We start from the raw sequence: 23,390 nt of genomic DNA, 5'->3' as shown, positions 1-23,390 counted from the left end.
AGTAATCTTTTACCGTTTTTGCTGGTTTGTCAAATCTATAAAATCCCTTCCATCATGCCTCCTCTATCACCATGGAAAAAAGACAAAGAATGTTTAACACAAAAGAAAAGTGGATATTGACCCACACATTTCAGTAATTGATATAAAAATACCTAAATATTAACACCCTCCCAACCCCTAAGCAGTGCCAATAATTATGGAGTTGATTGCAGGTCTGGAAGTCATGCTTCTTAAAAAGCAGAGAATATGAAAGACAATAAGGTAGCTTGTTCAGGCAAGTTTCAATGTACTGTGCTGTGTGGAGAAGAGCCAGGACAATGATGCACAGGCTCCTTAACACACACATACACACACTTTCAGTACTGGCCGCAGGATGATTTCCACTAAGTTGTGAATGACATCTTTTCAATACGAATTCAGAAAACACTATGTCATGCTTGCCAAGCCTACAAATGCATGCAGTCTCTGTTAATGTCAGATGAAGCAACATACACGGTTGTAAAAATGTAAAAACTAGAATACACACAGTATGCACTGATGTGATGTGCCTTACAGGCATCAGGTATGCATTTTCAGCAAGCACCGACAAGAGCCTAGTTACTGAGATTTGAAACAAGCTAGACTGCGTGACTGTAGCTTGATTAAACAGATCTAAGTAGTCACTCAGCATTCACACAAGGTGGCAGCTACTGAAAGTTTTGTACTGAAAGTGGTTGTGCAGGTGTGATAAGAAATGTAAGTCAGTGTGAGGTCAGCGAGAGGAGAAACCATTTATCCTATTATACTTACTTGTTCTCGCAGTACTGGCCGTAGTAGTTCTGACCGCACTCGCATGTGTAGCCGTGAGACGAGCTGGGTTTCTGCGTACAGGTGGACACATGCTCACAAGGGTTCAGCCTGCAAGCATGCACGCATTCTTTCCCAAAAAAGCCTGGAGACAGAGAGAGAGTGAGAGAGAGAGAGAGAGAGAGAGAGAGAGAGAGAGAGAGAGAGAGAGAGAGAGAGAGAGAGAGAGAGAGAGAGAGAGAGAGAGAGAGAGGTATAATGTATTAACTCCAGCATTATCTCTTATATAACAGGGCATTAATCTTAAGGCATTCTAAGACTGTAGCTTATGAAGAGACTATAATGCAATGTTGTAAGTCTTTCCACATAGGACATAGGAGAGGGGAGTTTCTGCTAAACACTATAAATGTAAATGGAGGTGGTGTAGTTGTGCATCCTCAATTCTAGGTGTGTATGTACATCTCACCTGGGTCACAGACACAGGTGTGAGCGCTCCACTCGTCCATGCAGTGGCTGTTCTCAGGGCAGATGTTGGAGTCGCAGGGGTCGGCCAGGTCACAGCCGTCCTCAACACGGATCTTCAAACCTTGCTGCATGTTGATGTTGCCTGTATTGGTCGAGGTCTCTCCCATCCTCACACCCTGGAGCACACACACACACACACACAGACAATGAGGTTTACATGCTGCACTAACTGTACCTATAATTAAAAATAAGCTGCACACAACAGGCAACGAATTTTAGTAACTCATAGTTGAATGTATCTTTTCTGTGTTACCTGTATGCAGCCCTGGAAGCCTTGCAAGACGTTGTTGTTCTCACCCTGAACCCCACCAATGTACAGACTCCTTATCTTCAGTCCAGGGAGTTCATTTCCGATATCCACTGACTTCTGCAGAACATCACAGAGCATGCGATACTCTTATATCACAGTACTTCCTAAATATTTTATACTGTCTGTCATAGGATTTTAGAACTACACCCATAAGGAAATTGGGGCAGCAAATACAACCAAAAATCTACTTCACTTAATTGTAAAGAAAATGCACCAAAAAAAAAATTATATCTGCAATAGAAAAAAGTTTCTGCCCCAGAGATTGTGAGTTTGAATACAGATCTGTGGCCAGGAGTCATGAAAGCAAATCTGGCTGTGCTCACCGCATGGGATGGATGGCACGAGCCTATTGTGTGACCTTTATTTTGTTAACCAGAGAAAAACATTTCTAATGGTTGACAATTTATTCGTTATCTGGATTTCTGTTGAAATTAACACTAGTCCTGATAATTATATTTATTTTATATAAAACACAATGCATAACATAATGCTGAGATGTAATATGCTTATCCAGACCATCACACACCTTAAATATGTCATAATCGAGAGACACTTGAGCCATGTACTTAGTGTCTTTGCCTTCTTTGCTGCTGGTTATCTCCACGAGAAGGTGGTGCCACTCTCCGTCGTTCACTCTGACCTCGGGAAACTCGAGCAGTGCCACACGCTGCTCCCCCAGCAGCACCTCCATCTGCACCTGCCTGTTCACCACCTACAGAAAAATAAACAGGAAAAAACATCAAAACTGAAAATCACTGGAAAGAGTTGGATGGCTAGAGGAGGAGACCCCATGCAGCTTTATCCACAATAAAATAATAAAACCTTTCAGATGTACAGTAACACATGAAAAGACAACGTGAAACAACAAAAACAACAAAATTCGGATAAAAAAGTACGTAAAATACATTATCAATCACACCTACTCAGTATTGCTTCTAAAATAAAAATGCACTGATCCAAGTTAACAACAAATCTAGTATAACATCTTAACTTAAAAGTGATTCAGGACCAATCTCAGAGCAACTCTGGGCAAGGAAAATACAAACACCTTTATCTTAGAGAGGAAGTGGGGCTGACCCTGATGCTAGGTATGCTCTGTTGTAAGCCTTCACTTTATCAATATGCTAAGATATTTGAGGCTATATCATTTAGGGATTATGTTTGTGACAAACATACAATGTAAACATCTCCAACACAGTGCAGGAATGTCATAGCGCCAAATTATATCGATCATACCACTATGCCAGATTCTGCCACTATGCTAGTATTTTGGAGATTATATATATATATATATATATATATATATATATATATATATATATATATATATATATATATATATATATATATATACAGTATATACATCATTTCTGTGCTGTGACTGAGATGTCTCTAATATAATTGGTCACAAAACGAATCCCTACACAATCTAATCTGTAGCATCTTATTATCTCACTATCATTATTAAACAATGTCTGCAACACATTTCTTCTCTCTCTTCCCCTTTTGGCCATTTTCTCCTCTGCTAAAGAAACTTTTAAGCTTCTTAAAAGTCCTCCTCACTACTCCTAACACTTTTTGATGTCATGAGCTCTTTTAAGGTTTGAGATGGTTTATAAATAGCTTTTATCTTTACTAGGATCTTCTCTTTAAGTTTAAGGGGAAACGGTCACATTTCAAATAAGCTAAATTAAAAATTTTTTTTTGGTCACTAGCAGCAGCTCTTTGCACTACGAATTTTCATGAATATGGGCCCAAGTCCATTTCTAACTGTTTACTCACTTGCAGGTTGATTTGGGAAGAGGAGCCAGCGTTGGCCTGCATCAAGGTTGCAGTGGTGCTGCGCTGTCTGGTTCGGAACATCAAGCCGATGTACCAAGGCACCGCTACAGTTATATCGTGATCGCTCCATGACACCATGGCGTGCCCATCAAAGTGCTGTGGTGAGGGCATCACTGTAGAACAGGCAAAGTTTCTTTTCAATCAATAATGAAACGGAAACTTATTTGATTTCATTTCACAAGAAAGAAGAAAATGAACTGTTAAAAAGAGCCTGCATTAGTGGTGCTGCAATTAACCACGTTTTTAAACCATGTTTTGATTAGATTGTATACCTCCTGACCACCCAGGTGCAGGACCTGATCGCTGCCAGAACGAACTCCTAATCCGCACACAAACATGCATGATCTGCCTCGAGAAACTATATGTACACTGACTTAACACTTTGTTTGACAGATGCAACAATCCATGCAGCAGGACACAGCCCAGTGCTGTCAGTGTGTCAGTACTGAAGACTTCCAGCTCACCCACTCCGCGAGGCACATTTTTCTAGTGACACACAAGCAGCTATTATGTGGAAAAAACTCAAATTTGCCTCTCGTTTTGGCAGCAGGTCAGTCTCAGATTTCCTCTTTCTCTCTCGGTCATCCTTCTCTGTCTTAAAGGTTTCTTTTACCTCTAGGGAAGATTACAGATACATGCTTTGACGTGCTGTTATGTAAATGTTAAAATATTTCTTGAAATGCCTTTTTGTTTTTGTTCAAAGTTTTTATTCACAGGCTTTATACAGTGCCTTGCAATAGTTTTTCCCCATGGTGCTTTTCCTGTTGTGTTGAATTACAACCTGGTATTAAAGCAGATTTTTGGGCAGGTTGTTCCACTTTTTTTTTTTTTTACAAACATGCCTACCACTTTGAAGGACTTGGGACAATTGGGACTGTTTCATTAGTTCCATTATATAAAATTCCAGGATGTAATTCAATAAAACAAGAGTGTATAAGAATGTAAGTTCATACGTTGTATGTATGTATGTATGTATGTATGTATGTATGTATTCCCTTTAATATTTAAAAAATTTACACTCAAAGATAAAACAATAAAATGCAATAAAAAATATGTTGGTCCTCAGCTAATTTAATAATTTTTATACAAAATTCTCAGAGTTAATGCAGTCTCTGAAGTATGGGTGTAAGCCACACACAGTTTAACATGCGTATAACTCACAGCTTTAGAGATTCGAGTCAGATACCATCGACACTCACAAAGGTGCCAAAAATTCACAAACAGTCGCAGCTAGAATTCCATGTTTTACTTCAGGATGGACATTCAATCTGCTCACAAGAGAGAGAGAGCGGCGCAGCGTAATCAAAGCCATCAGAAAATAGTTCCACTCACATCTGAGGCAAACTCCAGGCAGAAAATGAAACTATCATGTAACTAAACCAAACCACAAGTTAGCGAGCTATTTGAAGCATTCATCTCATCAGCATGAAGCATAACAGGCATGTTTTTATCTAGACAACAAGCTGTTTTAAACAGCATTTATGGCTTTCAGATGAGAGCAAAAGGATTGCAAGAGCACCTGAAGAAGAACATTGAACTTTCCACATGCTTGCATCTCCACTCTTAAACAATGTCAGACCACAAATCTCCTGCTCGACATGCTGACTAATCTATCATTAAACCTGTTCACCTCACACTTACACATGTCCATCAAAGGCTCAGTAGAGGATCTAACATGGTATAGAATATAGTTAGTAAAGGGAGTTTTTCAAAACTCATGATGAATCATCCTAGGCTTTTAGAAGGATTTGGGAAACTCATGACTGCTACATTCCTAGCAAATCAGAACACATCCAAGTTAATCATCCTCTCTTGTGTTGGATACATGATTCTCTCTCCCTCGTTAAAACTGATGATCATGTTAGAAACAGATGGTGGCATTACAATTCATGTTCAATTGGGCTGCACAAAAAAAAAAAAAATCCACATTGCTAAGTTTATAGTTGTTTAAAGGAAGACCATGAGGTAAGAAATAAACTCTATATAGAGCCATGCCAATGCCAAGAATAAATGACTTTCCTATATTTATACCACTAATGCATTTAGTTTCTAAAATAGTATCATAAACAATTAGGCCTTTGCCCTGTCTGATGAAGCCTTAAACATTTTTTTATTTATTTTTATTGAATGAAATATTGATAACTATTATTAAACAAGAAAACTTTACTGTTGAGAAAGTCAACACAATGACCTTCATAAAAAGGCATCCTCACACTTATAAAACGCCTTTTCAAGGCCATGGTGTCCATATTTTCCTGTGTGGCTGAACTCCTAAACATGAACCTGAGTCTACACTGTCATTATTAGTGCCAGGCATTTGACGATGACTCATGCTCTTCCTGAGGGATGAAATCGAACTCTTTTATTAAGCTTAAAAGAATAAAAGGTGTATCTTAACAGAGTTGGCAACAACGTGACAGCAGATTTGCTCGAGGGTCTTATCAGTTGCTGCTTTGAGTCTGTGCCACAGTGAGCTGAAATATCTGTCTGAAAAGGAACCGCAAATTTGACATGATGGATAACCGCACAGATGTTTCTCTGCCTGCATTCTGTGGTTTTACAGCCAATCAATGTGTGAATCAAAAGGATAAAGGTTCGACTAATGTAAAAAAAATAAAATAAAATAAAATTTTAATTGATGAAAACAATGTGCACACAGACTCACCTTGTTCACAGTTCTTTCCTCCACGGCCATTAGGACAGTCACAGGAGTATGTGTTCCACTTGTTCTCACACTGAGCTCCATACTGACACAGGCCCTCTTTGCAAAAATTCCTCTTTGCATGACAGCCTAAAAGAAACAGACAGAAAACCGTAGATGAATCAAACAGGATAATAGATAAGAGAAATTTTACTTGAAACACCTCATCATGAACTTATCAACTCTACAGGTTCTAACTCTTACATGACATTATAAAATGCACTAGTAATCTTAAAGTCATACAATCATTGATAAGGCAGAGCTTTGTGATTTTATTATCACAAATATTGATAATATTTTATTTATATAAAGATTTTATTATCACAAATATTATCGAATGCCCTTTCATTATCTACTAATATCAGTGTTCTGTAGTTCTAATACGTATTGCTTACTATTCAGCGACAAAATTTAAAAGTAAATTGACTCGAATGCATTTACATTAAACTTAAAACTAAGCCCTAGTATAGATAATACAACTTGTCAAAATAAGAAGTTCATAAATAAAAGGATTGAGTGTCAATAAAATAATATCTGAAGCTACAGATTTTCCTCATATGTCTAATACTACAATAATCTGTATATATGTTACATTAAGGAGACAATCCACAACTAGTAATGAAATAAATCTATGAATAGGAAAGTGCTTAAAGAGAGAACAATACACATACTGTCTTTGTTAATAAATGCTAAACTTATCCATGACACTCTAATAGTCAGACCTTCTGTGGTGCCATTGTTGGCGATGAAGTTGGCCATGTCCATGGGCTTGCTGTCGATGGTTAGGTTCCTCATGCAGCCCACAAAGTCTCGGTTTCTTACAGGAAAATCCTCGGGCAGGTTGGGGACACCACCCAGCAACAGAGGACCGGTCAGGTCCAATGACCTTCAAGAAATCACATCAGTGAAAGTTAGATATTGTCATACTATATTTAGAGGGTGAGACAATAATAATAATCATATTTATATAGACTATTGCTTTATTCACTGATTTGATTCACTATAACTACAGTGTGAGGTCATAATAACTGTGTAAAACGGTTATAGCAGTCTTCTTAATGAAAGACGCCAGTCATAATCTGCTCATACAGAATGGGCAAAATAACATAATTGTGCAATGAGAGCCTAAGCCTCCAAATTAGCTGGCCGTGTGAAAAACTGTTGGTCACATTGTTAGATGCTGCAAAGCAGATCAGAGAGCCCCGTGTACACAGGTACGTATTTAATCGCCATGCATGAATTGCAAAAATGGAGGCATTTTAAGTCTCTTACAACGTAAGCTTGCTAGGCATCACATCAAACGACTGTGAGGGTTTAGTACACTTACTGTGACCCAGTCTGTAGCTGAAGGTGTTGTGTGACAGAGTGTGTTTTTGCAGTGGTGAATAGTGGAATAGCTTGTATTTTGTGTCACAAAACGCCCATGGAGCCTTTCGTTCTTTCTAATCTAATGCTACATGCATGGCACCCAGGTCTATTTAAAAACACATTTGTGCATAACTTTTAACCCGATCCCCTCTGTGACTGTTACAAAATGGAGCGGGTTGTAGACTTGGTACACTTTTTCTTGTGTTTTTTTTTTCCACTTGCATTTGTTTGAATTGCTTTTAATGCAAAGCTGTGTGTGCAGCCGCACCCGCTGCCTCAACCTCTGTGTGTAAAGCTGTTTAACCAGATATCAAGACAATTACAGAGGAGTGACAAATTAAATGAAAACATGCCACTCCAAAATCTCTCACAGGTGTTTAGTTGGTTTGATATGTTTTGAGTGTGTAGGTTTTAACATATGATTTCAGACGAATCCAAAACAAACATGGGAAAGCATATAAATGGAGGCTGATTAGGTGCAAAGCACAATCTCTAGTGCTTACTGTAGTGCTCTTCTGCAACAGATCTGTTTCTAATGGTGACAGAAAGGCAGAGAGAGTAACAGGTACTAACTTCTTTTGGCCTGTCTGTGTACCCTGTGCCGCACAGGAGTAGTTCCCGATTTGAGTCCCAAAGCGTACTGCCATGGCAATATCACAGTCATCCACTGCCAACACTGCCACTTTCTCCCCTGAAGGACCATTTGGGACTCCCAGGCGCCCGATGTTAGGCTGCAGCACACACACACACACACACACACACACACACACACACACACACACACACACACAGTTACAAGGTCAGTCCAAATTCATGACACAAAAAATTGAGGAATACTGAAGAAAAAACAAACAAACAAGCAAATAACCTCACATAAATAAACTTTTTTCATTAAAAATGTTTTTTAATGCATTTAAAATATTTTAATCTTTATTTAAAATATATGGCAACACAACAATTTAAAGAGACAGTGACTGAATTGGAAATGCATGTAGATTTCAAAAATAGAAAAAAAATTACAAAGTCACAGTTTTATTTTTATTTATTTATTTATTTATTATTTGAAAGGGACAATGCACATCAATCAACATTTTTTGTTTACACTCAAAATGTAAATGTGCCAGAATTAGCTGAAGAGCTATTTTTCATCTGCAGTCCCTTGGCAGGTCAACACAATATCAGTGTATTTAGTACAAAAGTTAAATACATGAAAAACACAAAACAAATTAAAACACTAAATAGATAATAATAAATACAATACAAAAATGGACAGTACCAAAGATAAAATAAGTTAACTATTGATGATTGCAATTTTGAGTGTTTTTAATCCAATTCTTGAGTTTATTCAAATTTAAATGATGAATAGCTGGTGCTCTTTCTGAGTTCAGTAGGGAGACAATTCCAATAATTTGAGGCCCGTACTGAAAAGACTGTTGACCAAACTTACTTCGCCTATACTGTATAACACAGTCTCCCCTGGTAGCTGCCCTGTTTGCCCTATCACTGTTATTCCTCAGTTTTATAAATTCACGCAGTGGTGGGGGTGCAAGCCCATGTAAAATTTTAAAAATGAGACAAGCATCTTGATATTGTGAGAAATTGTTAAAATTGAATAAGTTGTATTTAGTAATAATATTACAGTGGTGATGACTGATAGGTTTTTGATCTAATATTTTTAAGGTTTGCTTATAAAGGGTCTCAATTGGTTTTAGAGTTGTCATATTTGCTTGGGACCAGCTTGTGAAACAGTATGATATGTGAGAAAAAATCATGGCATGCATAAATAGTTTGGCTGCCTCTATTGTTATATATGGCCTAATGTGTCTAAAGTTAGCCATATTATATCTGATGGTATTAGCCACTTTTTTTTACATGCTTTTTAAAAGTTAAATTAGAGTCCAAAATAATACCGAGGTATTTAAAATTGGACACTTCCATGATTTTTTCTCCCTCTATAAAAACATCTGCCTGCTGTACATTTGTGGACCTCTTAGAAAAGAACATACAGACTGTTTTGTTAATGTTAAGATGCAGAAGTTTGAAATGATGAAGTCTTGAATAATAATAATAATATCTTATGTGTTTAATTTGTATACAATGAATACGGTACTAATACTGATTTCAGTAAGTGATGGGAACAAAACACAGCCATTCTGTGCATTCACACTCTTGTGGCAGGTGAGTTGGGACTGTTTAGATGAGATCCTTTGTCTGAGGTGATACCACTAACCACATGGCTAGGGGCAAATGTAGGCAGATTGTTGAACATGCTCATACAAATTCATTTATCGTACACTCAAGAAAGGAGAAAGAGAGAGAGAGATGAATAGAAAGTATAGTGGAGAGTAAATGAGAATCTGAACTATAACGAAAGAATACGTTTTGCAAGGTATGGAACAGTTTCCACAGCAGAGAGCTTATCAGTCACATCACCGCCCCACCTACATTATCGTCCCTTTTTCCACCACCGACTCTCTGTCTTTTTCCAACGGGAATTTTTTCAACAACCAGACAACATTAGCCCTCTGACGCTCGACCTGCTTTTATCCTGCTTATTTTGCTTTCTGGTGTCTCGCACATTCAGAAACACCCCCTTCCTCGTGCACGCTCCCTTTAACTTTGAGGATTTGACGTCTTTTCCTAAGGAAGTGCAGCATCAGAGAGAATGTGGTAGCAGGACTCATCAAGGTGTGAGCAGGAAGACAAACTCCCATCAGGGAACTGGAGCAAATAAAGCCTCAGAAGAGCTGAGTGTGTCAAAAGTCCTTAAAATAGCAGATTAATGGCTCCAGAGATAAAAGCAGCATGTTCATATTTTGGTGCATTGTTTCAGTGCTTTAGCAGCAGGATACGAGGGCGTGAGTTATTATCCAGATGGCTATCTCTTGCTATGCTGGGGTTTGTTTTTTACGCAGGAGACCTGCCGAAACAAAACTGGCATGACTTCAATATTGTCTGTTTGGTAATTGGGAATTTTTAGCTTACATATAATATTACCGTTAAGAAAAATATATTTATTTGGTTTTGTATTAGCTGTAAAAGTTGATTCGTCATTTTCATAAATCAACCATAAATTGCATGCATGTATTTATTAAGAGTCCTATTTTTTTTTTAGAAAATCCTAGCTTTAATACACTCACATTTCATGGATAATGATAGGTCCCTACCTGAAATATTCAATAATGTACACACAATTTCTGTGAAAGTTTTCTCACCTGCCTTAGAGGAAATCTCATCCACAAATCCTTATTAAATAGCTCTAGTTCTACCGAAAGTTCATTAAGGGTACTGGCTATGCAACAAGAGAGAAAAAGTTTAAAAGTTCTAAGCTTGCCAGGGACACAAAGTCCACACAGAGATGCAGCTTGAAGCTGGGTTCCATTTTACCTCCTTTATTTCACCTACAGTAGTCCCAGAATTCCGACGGAGATACGACCTGGAGTGAAATTGATGCCTGTGTTGATGGAAGCAGATGACTTTTATTGACAGATATACATCGGCTGTGGTTAATCCCCAACCCCAGAGACAACGATTCACCACAAATCCCCTCAACAACCAAGAGGAAAATTTAAGCATGAAGTACCATTTAAACAACACTTCAACAACTTCCACTTCCTTTTAACAGCAGTCCCTCTAGAAAGCTAAGAGCACTGTTGAGTGTGTGCCAGCTCACTCATAAGCATGTACCGTGTACCGCACAGCACTACACAGTCGACAGCAAGCAGGGTCAAGCGATTAAGCTCCACTGGAACGCTGTAAGCTTTGATTTAATAGTTAAGTTGCAGAGCGCTTGATTTCACCGAGTCATTTATCTAATCGTTTAATCAAGCTCTCAGGGGAATAGGATAACAACATGCTGGCTACCAAAAGAGGAGAAAAACTCCTGCCTTGTAGACAACATCCAGCTGAAAAATCACAACAGGCAGGAATGATAAAGCGTCTAAAAATGCTGAGCTAAATACTGAAGAATGTGTGTCATTACATGATAAGAATACAGCAGTGTGGTTATTTATGTTTTTTCATGATCTCTTCTTTTCCATTTTCTTTATCAGACTGAGCAGTAGCTCTCATTCGAAATGAAGAGTCATCTTCCGGTTAAAATCTAAATCAGATTTGCTTTACTGGCAATCTCTTAAAAGCAAGTACGAAAGCACACAAAGCCTCCTGTGTTCAGTGGATTAAACAAAAAATCACCGTCGCCTGAGGCAGCCGATTTGTACCTAATCTTAATATAAGACTTTTACGTTAGGTTGGATTTCCTTGCTAAATAACAAAACTTTTTACTCAGAATGTGCTTGGCTTTTTTTAACCAACATAAAAAAACAAAACCAAATGTTGAGCTGAATTAAATGTCAATGAATTGGTACCACAAAGACTCTCATGTTCGACCAGCTGGAGTTTGAAGGCACTAATTCAGATGTGCAGTAGCTTTGCTGATCTATAAAGTTTAATTTCCGTTCGACACAGCAGATCATCACAAACTCTGAAAAAAGCTGCGCCATGCTCTCCTTTGGTGGTTTTGGCATCATCTAACACTGACAGACATGTGGGATGCCAAACATGCATTACAAGCAGAGAGAGAGAGAGAGAGAGAGAGAGAGAGAGAGAGAGAGAGAGAGAGAGAGAGAGAGAGAGAGAGAGAGAGAGAGAGAGAGAGAGAGAGAGAGAGAGAGAGAGGGAGGGAGAGAGAGAGAGAGAGAGAGAGAGAGAGAGAGAGAGAGAGAGCGATAGAGAGAGAGAGAGAGAGAGAGAGAGCGATAGAGAGAGAGAGAGAGAGAGAGAGAGCTATGTTGGGACATGCAGTCTGCACTTATCTGTTAACAGTACTCACAGTGCAGAGAAATCAGCATGTAAATGGAATAAGATTACTTCATTTTGCATAACCAGAAGGTAATTTAATATCTTGTCTATGTCAAGAATTTTAGATAAACAAATGATGTAGGAACACCACAGATGAGACCAGCGTTGGACTTTTTTTGTTTGTTTCAATGGCAGCTTTGATCTGCACTGACGTGGACACGTGAAAGGTTCTTTTTCCTATCTGAGTGCTGATGGGAACAAGGAAGCAGTTAAGAAAAACACAACACTCGTTAATATTAGATACACTGTGTTTTGGATTCAAGTTATTGGCTTGCTTATCAAAATTAGAATAAGTGTCTTGTCCATGATGGCAGCTCTGTATCTGGTCATTTGACCAAAATACTGTAAAGGTGCTACAACAGATATACATAGACATAAAATATTAGGAACGCTTTCTGACAGCCTTAACCACACACACACACACACACACACACACACACACACACACACACACACACACACACACACACACACACACACACACACACACACACACACACACAGTCTGTGGCATCAGTCCACATGCCTTCTGGCCTCCGAAACTAACAGGTGTCAGCTTGCGTATAGTCACCTCCCTACAATTCCAAACTTACTGCCTTATTCATTTTCTTTCTTTCTTTCTTTCTTTCTTTCTTTCTTTCTTTCTTTCTTTCTTTTTCCTTCCTTCCTTTCTTTCTTACTTTTTGTCTTCTTTTCTTTCTTTTTTCTTTCTTCTTTTCTTTTTCTTTCTTTCTTGCTTTTCTTTCTTTCTTTCTTTCTTTCTTTCTTTCTTTCTTTCTTTCTTGCTTCCTTCCTACCTTTCTTTCTTTTTTCCTTCCTTCCTTCCTTCCTTCCTTCCTTCCTTCCTTCCTTCTTTCTTTCTTTCTTCTTCCCCTTCTTTCTTTCTTTCTTTTTTCTTTCTTCTTCCCCTTCTTTCTTTCTTTCTTTCTTTCTTTCTTTCTTTCTTTCTTTCTTTCTTTCTTTGCACTTTGAATAAAATTCATTAATGTAGGTATGAAACCAGTCCTAGCTGCAGAGGAGAGTGTGATCTCGTAAGCAGCTTATCTTTGTCACCCAGTAATGGTGGTATATTCCTGCTCAGGTGTAAGGGAGTGGTAGATGTTGGATAGGGTTTCACTTGGGTCCTATGAGGGTCCCGCAGACACTATACACTACTGCAGCAGATGGTTTGAGAACAAACACATAACTGAATGTCGAGCTGACACAACAGTGTAACCTGTGGCCACAGTTATAATGTACAACAGTTATAATGTACTTCAACAGTTATAATGTACTTCAACAGTTATAGTGTACTTTAACAGTTATAGATTTTTTTTTTTTACTGGAAATTACTATTTCTGCAGACACCTAAACATGATGTAAGCACTCTCAGATGTAAAACTCTCTACAGTATTAAGCTAGGAGTTAAAATGCTGCCTCTGTCTCATTGCTATCTTGCTATTTTATGAGCCCAAAGCCTAGCTAAATGGCTCAATAATGGTATGGGAAAGTTATAAACACTGCTTATCAGCTCATGATAAATTGTAAAGACAATATTAGCTATTATGCAGAAAGCTTTGTAATTCCTGTTGAGCAAAGGATAAGCTAAATATGTTTCCAAACAAACTTCCAGTCACTTGAATGAAATTACTCTTAATTTGATCTTAATCTAATCATATTAAAGGTGTTCAACAATATCTAGGCCTTCAGTTTCTCACTTCCTTCTTCTTTCTTTCCACCTTTCAGTTCCTCTCATCCGAGTGTTAACAATTCCCAATTCTTCTACAAACACTCGTCTCGGGGGACACTAGGCTACATGGAGCCATGGTAACGCACTTGATTTCCACAACTCTCCGCAGAGAGAGAAAGAGAAAGAGAAAGAGAGAGTTTGAGCTAGGACAAAGATCACCTCAACACAGACACCACTCTATTATTCTAACAGTAAGGAATCACTACTTATTTAAACTTCAGCTGTGCTGTTCACAAATAAGATGCTCTCCTGCAAATTCTCTCCTGAGTCAGTCTGTGTCAGTCGGTATAATGGATCCCAAAATGCTCCACAAAACTCAGCAACCCTGTTTGCATCTAGGATCTGAATTTAGCAGGAACTGGGTGGTACTGAATTGCTCAGGCAGACGTGATGGAGATCAGGAATGGCTGACAGTCTCTGCTCAAACCACGCTATCTTTACATGTTGTTACACGAGAGCATGGCTTTAGCAACTCTCACTAGTTTTGCCCAAAGGCTGGGCTCAAGTTTCTGACAAACTCTCTGATTTGACACTTTTATTTGTGCCGAAACCTCAGATTTAAGAAACACTGCCTTAAGATAGTAAAAACTGACAAGTAGAAATATACTGTTACATCAGTTCAGCCTGTCATATGCATGCTGCAGAAAGTCGTTGTGTCTTGTGTTGTGCTTTTCTGATTACTCACTAATCTAGTGTGTGTGTGTGTGTGTGTGTGTGTGTGTGTGTGTGTGTGTGTGTGTGTGTGTGTGTGTGTGTATGAGTTTTCTTTTTATGTGCTGGTTGGTCAGTACAGGAAACACAAAATGGAGCTGTAGAAGGAAGATAAATAAAGGATATTATTTGGGTTAGACTGAGGAAACTTGGCCGCCTGCGCTTTCTTTCCTTTCCCCTCCTTCCTTCATGTCTTCCATTTCCTTGTTCATGGAACAATCAGTATGTCTGGTGCTGGCATCATAGCAATGCATGTGTGAGACTGTGTTTCCACAATGGTGTCCTCCCCTAAGCCTTTATACGCAAAGTTCAAACACCATTACCTCACCCACCCTGTGGCAGTGTAAACCTAGAGCTGTGAATAATTAAAAGGAACCTGCCTGACCCTAAACACACACACATACACATACACACACACATTGCCAAACATCCCCTTGGGACAGACACCTAGCAAGATGTTGTTCCCATCCTCACAGGACAAGAGCCACAATTTCAGACCTATATATTACACTGGCCTTGTCTCTATAACAAGGCCATCTATCAATGCTCGGCCATGTTCCACAGAGATGCAGAAGGACAGCAGCTTTTGTTTCCTCCTGTTCCTTTAACACATGAACAAACTGGAAGGACAAAAAAAAACACTACACCTTCTCCGGTTTCAGCTGGTGTCCACTTTACCACACTGACTGGTTTACCTCACCTACATACACACAGCACACCCAACAGGCCTCTTCAGAAAAAAAAACTAAGCAAGCCTACCATTAATATTGGTTACAACCTGCCAAAAAATCCCCACCTACCTGAACATGAAAATCATTCTCAAAATGTCTCATATTCCAGGAAATGATCTCAAATATCTTAGAACATTCCTGTCACTCATCACATATTATATGAAAGAATCAGAAAAAAACACCCTAAAGTACGTAGCCTGCATACTCAGACACTGCAAAGGCAGCCTTGTACTGATATATCACACACATATAATTAACCCTCAGGCAGACTATACAGATTAACATGAGAGAGAGCATTGGACATAGACTGGACTGAACTGCTCTGTGTCACCAGATTAAAATGAATTATTCACGTTTTAGGATTGTACCAGGCTTCTGTAGAAAATATCGCTTAAAAATGCACACAAACACAAAATTTAAAGTGAGAGTAAGTGAATTGGTAAAAAAAAAAAAAAATGCATGTGAGCGTGAGATCACCAAGAAGTCCTGTGCACACTTCCAGGTCATGTGACCGTAGCTCAATGTAGCATGGTGTTTAGTCATGCTAAACCAAGTCTGAGGAATCTATCACACAAAGTGACACAATTAAGTTGTTTAAGTTGTGAATGTAAAGAAAAGAAAGAATGAGAGAGAGAGAGAGAGAGAGAGAGAGAGAGAGAGAGAGAAATAAAGTCAATATGCGGGTACTTCCTGACAGAAAAGTAGGGGGATGTTAGGGGGGAAGAAAGGATAAAAAGCAGTACATTTCCTGCTTGCTTGTAATGTTTTGTAATGGATAGTAGCCCAAAATACAGGGCCCTAATGGCCTGAAAGGTGACCTTCTTCCCATTTGATAAGAATCCAAACATGTCCTTAAAAGGTTGATGGTCTCTGATGATGGTGAATGATTATGGTTTAATGGTTTAATGATGGTTTGGTGGTCTGCTGTATAAACACTTATGCTCGGGATTCATTAACTTTTAGAAAGAATTGGCAAAAAACCCATCCAGGCATAATGGCATTACAAACTAATAAAATCATACAGAAATATGATTTAATTACTTCCTATATTATTAATAATGCTATTTCTAAAAGTTTTTAGAGCTTGGTGCTGATTGATATCCTGCAGTGAAGTCAAGTCACATGGAAAAAAAAAACCCACAATGAGCATCAACTTGGTATGTTGGACACACAAAATACTTTACATACAATACTACTGAAAAATACACATAAATGTTTTCACATGATTTGGAGTCTGTACATATATAGACATGTATACACAAGTGTGATGTGACAGGTGAAAAAGTGCTACGAGAACACATGCCTTTGGCATGAACCCTCTGAAATGAGTGACAACATAATAGTAAGCAGCTTAAATGTTCAAAATGACATGATTTTTAGATTAATCAGATGAATACCTGTGACCAGACTCATTCTCAAATTTCATTATCTGATAATCCTATTAAGATGTCCGTATGTATGGATAAATCAAGAAAAACAGGCTCTATGAGGAAACCGTTTCCAGGACATTTCTGCATGAACCCCACAGATGTCAGACAAATTAGTGATCTTATCCTTTACAGGTTTTGTGTGAAGCTTAATTCTGGATGACAGAACGGCTTCATTCGTGCCAACACAAATATTGAGAAGTAATACTTTCTCTGTGGTTGGCTGCATTATGATGGAGTCTCTAGCTTAGCTGTAGGCTGTTTACCTCCCAGGCTGGATGCTCCACCGGATTAAAGGACAGCTGTGTGGTTCATATCTATGCAGTATATTCTCTAGTCATATTTCATCCAGGATACAATGAAGCACTGGTGCTATGTGTTAGCATCAGATGCTAGTTGATATTACAGTAATATCACGTTGATAGTGAAGACCTCAGGTAAAGGCTGCTACAACTTCAGAATAGAAATAACACACACACACACTCTTTTTCTTTCCCTAACCCACTTTTGATTTCTATAATGCGCACCATGCACGAATATACAAAATGCTACTGAGGCTTATCTCTTACACACAACACCATAACAATACCATCAGCGCAATTTATCCTTCAACACACACAGTTATGCCCTAAAAATAGCTGCAATCACTCTCTCAATGAAATTTATTTCTGACTCTGGCCTGAATTCTTTTCAGTGTGTGAGGCTGCTTGTGGTACAGCTGTGCTTCCTGATATGACATCATGCTTCCTTCCTATCTGGGGTGTGGCATTTTCTTAGTCAGACCACATGCCTCATCCTTTCTATCCTATACATCTCTCTGATTTTGAAACCTACAGGCAAAATGCTTCCCATGATGGGAGCTGATAGAAACGTAGTTTATTGTTTATTTGATTATATGCAGTTGTAAAAAAACAATGTGAATAATTTTGCCCATATACATGCATGGCAAAAAATATCCACTCACTGTACACTTTATTAGGAACATCGGAAGACCTGGACAATGGAATTAACAGTGTGACAGTTCTGTAATCAGCCAATCATTTTGTAGCAGCACAATGCAAAAATTATTAGGTCAAGCACTCAAAATGAACAAAAAGTGTGATCTCTGTGACTATGATTGTGTTATGCTTGTATGGCTGGTTTGAGTATTTCAGAAACTGCTGAGATCCTGGAAATTTCACACACTACAGTCTCTGAGTGAAGGAAAGTTCTGTGGGTGGAAACACCTTGTTGATAAGAGAGGTCGAAGGAAAATATCCAGATTGTTTTGAGCTGCCAGGACGGGTACAGTAACTCATATAAACACTCTTTACAACTGTGATGAGCAGAACAGCATGCACAACACATCAGACTTTGAGGTCAATGAGCTCCGACAACAGATCATATTGAGTCCCACTCTTATCAGCCAAGAACAAGAATCTAAGGCTATCATGGGCACATACACTCTCAAACTGGAGCATTGAAGAATAAAAAAATCAACAAGTATTTTTCCACTCTCCAAATTGATTAGCTGATTAGATAACTACATGATTGGGCTTGTGTAAAAGTGTTTCTGTACAGGGAGTTTGTCTATATCTATCCAGTAATCCATTTCTGAAAAGCTAAATGTTTGTTATTTGGTGCTGGAAATGGTTAATGTTAAATCAGAATGTTGATTTAATGCCGAAGCAAACTAAATTCAGACTTGAGAAGCAGTTAAATCTACAACAATCAAAGCCAAACAAAACACAAATATTTGTGTTTTGTTTGAGTCTGATCAAAAGCAAAGCAATCACAGCACCACTCCTCCAATCACTCAGATCAGCAAAGTATGATATGCTGAATAACGTGTGGCATTTACTGTGTCACTGTATATTTCCTGTGACTTGAACAATTCTTTACAGCTGTAACATGGACCATGTTATAGACCGAACTGTTATTTGTGCTTTACTATATAAAGCCAGCCATTTAACTTTAGATCCACAAACACATAGATATTTTAAATGCTTCACATTTTTACCAAAAACCTAATAAGCTATGAGATGAAAGTCAATCATTGTCAACAGTCATTCACTCCCATTTCACATAAATCTTTGGTTCTTGGATAAAACGATCAAAAGGCCTTTTAAGACATGCTTCAACAGAGCACTTTACTGCTGGATTGAAATGAATCTTGGCAAGACTCCAACTCTATGTGACATGATGGCCACATAAGGCATTTCTGCTATTTCTAGGCAATGATTAAGGAAACTGAAGACATATTCAGACAATGTGAACAGGACTCATGCTTTTCATTCCCTTTTCAGTCTAGCCGGAGGACTGAGCAGGACTGCATGAGATCTGACCCAGGTTCAGCCCTCAGAGCATTAAGGGTAGTTTATGTGGCAGAAATAGAGAGCCAGAGGTTAGCAGTACCGCCACCGCAGAGCTAGAGCTAGACTAGGCCACTGTACCTCCTTATGTGTGAGCTCCAGCCAGGCTGTATAGAGCGGGACACGCAGCACCCCACTGGCGTCCAGCAGGTGCAGGCTGTCCTGGGTAGACCATGAGAGAGAAAGGCTCAATTAGAGTCCATGCTACAGGCCTCTCTCCCCTCTCCTAACTCTGTATGTATGTGCAGAGGCATAAAATCAGAGCCAACTGTGAAGGTTGGCGACATCACTGTTGATAACTATTACGGCTGGTTTTTATGACTCACAGTCACTTCCAAAGTGCATCGAGGGCATTATTAGTATGTGTTTGGTTGTTGTTGGTTTTTTTTTGTACAACTTAAACTAAACACATTAATATTAGTGAAGTGTGCTCTAACCTCCCATTATGCCCTGAGGTTTTTATGATTGTGGAAAATATAACAATAAACGTAGTAACGTGGCCATACAATAAGCTATCATATTATATGTTATAGATATGTTTATAACAAATAGACATTTCCCAAAGAAGTCCCATAGATGTTTGTTTTACAAGCATCCTGAATTAAATTTTGATTGAATTGTGAGCTTCCTAGAGACTCACACTTCGAATTGTATAACTGTGAAGAAAGACAACAAATTATGTAACCACTGACAGATTTGGCAACATGGTGATTATCCAGTTCTGAATACAAGGCAGATACTCAATTATACAACAAAACAAACAGACAAAAATGAAAAGCAGCTCACATGAAATAGACCTTCCAATGTCTTAAGTGTCTACTGTTTTAACCAAAACGGTTTAAGGTGTATAAATAAATGAATAATGAACAAATACTGTGTAAAATGTCATATCTACTAAGCTCCGCCGTTTGCTTTTCAACATTCATTTGTTAAAGCTCTGTTTTTTTTTTTTTCTTGCTATGGGTGTGTTGGTGTAATTTCTCTTGAGAACAAGAACACACCCACACACCTCTCACTGACATCTGGGAGAAACTCACTAGAGAATGCGACCATTGTTTCTACAACTACAAAAATTAACATGCAGAGCAACGATTGTATTTAATATCTCCAGCTGTGATTCGGAATTACAGAGGCACACTATGCAACAAAAAAAAAACGTTTACATGGATTAGCTGGTTTGATAGTTACTAGGCTGTTATAAATGTAAACTGGCAATCATATAAATATATACGTATACATATATACACTCAGTTGTTATTCTATTAAGGGTGGACAACATGGCAAAACACATTACACCACAGCTCTTGAGGACATTTTTACATAATGTAGTATATCACTACAGCTCGGTTAAGGTGGAGGTTGAAGTGTGGGAGGTTGGAGTTTCCACAGAGAATGAAACATATAAACCAATGTGTATTGGCACAAGAAACTGGGGTGCACATGACTTTAAAATATCAAAAACAGCAACACAATTTACTTTAATTATGACACGTTACTTTACTGCATCCGTTTTGGGTGGGTTTCTTAATGTCTGCACTCAACTTTCCTCTTGAATGTACTGTTTAAAATTATTTTAAAGAATATTGTATTAACATTATGTATATTTTCCGCAGTTAAAGTGGGACCACAATATACAGGAGCAACTACAGAATAATGTGAAATTATGTGAAACTTGTCAAAAACAAATCAAACTGGTAAAAATAAGATTTACATATCTAAAGGTGATGATTGATGCAGTTCTTGTAGGAGCATAGCTCTGACCAACTGTCATTCAAATTACAGATTTATTTTAATGTACTTTTATTGTTATCTTGACAGTCAAAGCTAATTCACTTGCATTGTGTATGATGAACATAAAATAAGTTTAATAATAAACATTTTTAAAACCGTTTCTGTTGATACGGTGATGAATTCTTTATGGACACAAGGACTCAGAAGGGGTCTCGGTTGTCATTTAAGTTTTCGGCCACAGAAAAGTATAAAATGGCAGATTTTTTAATCAAGTAACTTTAAAGAAAGAAATCAAAAATAGAACCAGGTGATGGAAAAGCTTTGTATAGCTGCTATAACAGGAACTCACTTGTTTGATAGAAAACATTGCCTGTGAGCTATCTTTATGTGCATCAATACATCTATTACTCTCTACGAAAACCTGCAGTGGACTAATTTAAAGTAAGTGCAATGTCACATTGTCATATCATCCACCCCGGTAACTAATAAAGTTACATCTTGCTGCATAGTCACAACTCACACATGCCAAAGTGAGAACAGAGCTGTCTGGGAATCTGGATGAGCTCTGTGCTGAATGGTCACTAATGTTTTAACCCAATATAAACTTTAGGCAAATGAATGCATCTCAAATTAGCTGTCAGAATGTCATGTGCTTTTATCAGGCTGGAAATGCCAAGAAAGTGATATTTCATATTAATAAACATGACTAAAAACTGAAGATAGATATGTGGTAAATACCTTCTCTAAATGACATTTGATGAGTATCTGTATTATTATACAAGCCCTTTAGTCTTCCTACACAATGTGTTTTTTCTTTTTCTTTCAAAGTAATATTGCTATTTTTGGAGCCTTGCTTGTTTACACTATACAAAACTACTACCTATCTGTCCTGTAGAGGTAACTGTAAAGATCCCTTCAAATCAAGTGAAGCAAGAAAGAGCATTTCCTGCTCGTTCTCATCACTACGCCTCAATTCAGCAAACCTATTGACCCTACATGGAGCCTGTTACTGCATGAACTCTGACCTCTTAGGGTCGGGACAGAGACAGTGTTAATTCCCCGACGGAGCAACTATATGTCCACCCTTTGACCCCATAAATCTGAGATAAGGCAATAAAGAAGGACAACTCTCCACCAACATGAGCTTAATGAATCTTTGCTAGGCTGTTAAAGGTTATAGAAATACACACAACACTCTGTTGGCCCTGACTGACACGAGTGTTGAGTTTGCAGCAAAGCTTTAGCTGATTTCAAAAGAAAGTCTGAATAGCACTTAATGGCCAGGTGTGCCTCTCTGCTGCTGTTTCATCTGCCCTGTGTGTGACAGCTTTAACCTGCCCTTTACCCTGAACATCCTATAAAAGGCTACGCCACCTTAGGACAAGCAAAATGTTTGTGCGTGTGTTTAAGTTTGTGTCTGAACAATGCAGTCGTATAAATCACCTTTCATGAACCATGTCAGCTGCAAGCTGTGACACTGAGTGGGAGTCATACATGCCTCTCTCCCTCTGTATATGTGTGTGTGTGTGTGTGTGTGTGTGTGTGTGTGTGTGTGTGTGTGTGTGTGTGTGTGTGTGTGTGTGTGTGTAAAAGGTCAGAGATGAATGTCTAACAGGTTATAGCAACACTAACAGCTAAGAGTAACCAGTAACCACTAACCACAGTGAATACACAGCACATCAGACTTTAAGGAGCAAACTACATTGGGATTCACTGTCATCAGCCAAAAACTGGAAAAACAGTAGGCTCGTATACTGTTTAGCTGAAAAAAGACTGTCCAGATTCGTCATTGCACATTCAGAGGCTTTACTCTCACCATGTCTGTACAGAGTGGTTATTTATATTACAGTAGCCTTCCTGTCAGCTTCAACCAGTATCCTCTGACCTCTTTCAGCAGCAGCAGTAACAAATTAAGCGGTGGAAGCCTTGACTGATGTGGCACAATGAAGATGTTTGAGATGACTGATACACATAGCTGGTCTGTAAGATCTTTATCTTTAAGAAGTGACCCTATACGATTAAAATATTTCTGAAGATACGTTTTTACCATAAGGTAGCCACATTGTCTCATTTCATTTAACATAAGCTATATACAGTACATGTAATATATCATGCAATTCAGATGTGATGATAACTGTGCATGCTACAAACCAGCTACACCCTTTCTGAAATGTTTCTCATAATATGACTCACACCTTAATATACTGTTTTTAACCATCGCAAATAAAGAAATTAACAAAGAACATGATCAACAATTCTGCCCAGACATGCAGCATGAAAATCAAGCTCAATGGTTTCCATGGTAAGATGTCCTCAGA

At 38.3% G+C, this 23,390-nt stretch overlaps 1 protein-coding gene across 4 annotated transcripts in view; it reads right to left on the bottom strand.

Annotated features, from left to right (window-relative positions):
• celsr1a (cadherin EGF LAG seven-pass G-type receptor 1a) overlaps positions 1–23,390 on the bottom strand; it is a 74,648-nt gene that overhangs the window by 17,320 nt on the left and 33,938 nt on the right. For 3 of the 4 annotated variants that reach the window (XM_060889086.1, XM_060889085.1, XM_060889087.1), the window contains exons 6-14: positions 19,423–19,503; positions 8,106–8,263; positions 6,887–7,050; positions 6,129–6,254; positions 3,404–3,576; positions 2,148–2,333; positions 1,565–1,678; positions 1,253–1,427; positions 790–931 (exon numbers count right to left, since the gene is read on the bottom strand). In XM_060889086.1, coding sequence (XP_060745069.1) covers positions 790–931; positions 1,253–1,427; positions 1,565–1,678; positions 2,148–2,333; positions 3,404–3,576; positions 6,129–6,254; positions 6,887–7,050; positions 8,106–8,263; positions 19,423–19,503 — 1,319 coding nt within the window. The remainder of the gene's footprint in view (positions 1–789; positions 932–1,252; positions 1,428–1,564; positions 1,679–2,147; positions 2,334–3,403; positions 3,577–6,128; positions 6,255–6,886; positions 7,051–8,105; positions 8,264–19,422; positions 19,504–23,390) is intronic. The other variant, XM_060889088.1, reaches the window with a different exon arrangement.

The sequence above is a fragment of the Tachysurus vachellii genome, chromosome 16 (genome assembly GCF_030014155.1).
Source record: "Tachysurus vachellii isolate PV-2020 chromosome 16, HZAU_Pvac_v1, whole genome shotgun sequence".
NCBI classification, from domain to species: domain Eukaryota; kingdom Metazoa; phylum Chordata; class Actinopteri; order Siluriformes; family Bagridae; genus Tachysurus; species Tachysurus vachellii.
Note: the sequence above shows the minus strand (reverse complement) of the source record. Positions and strands in the feature narration are given on the sequence as shown.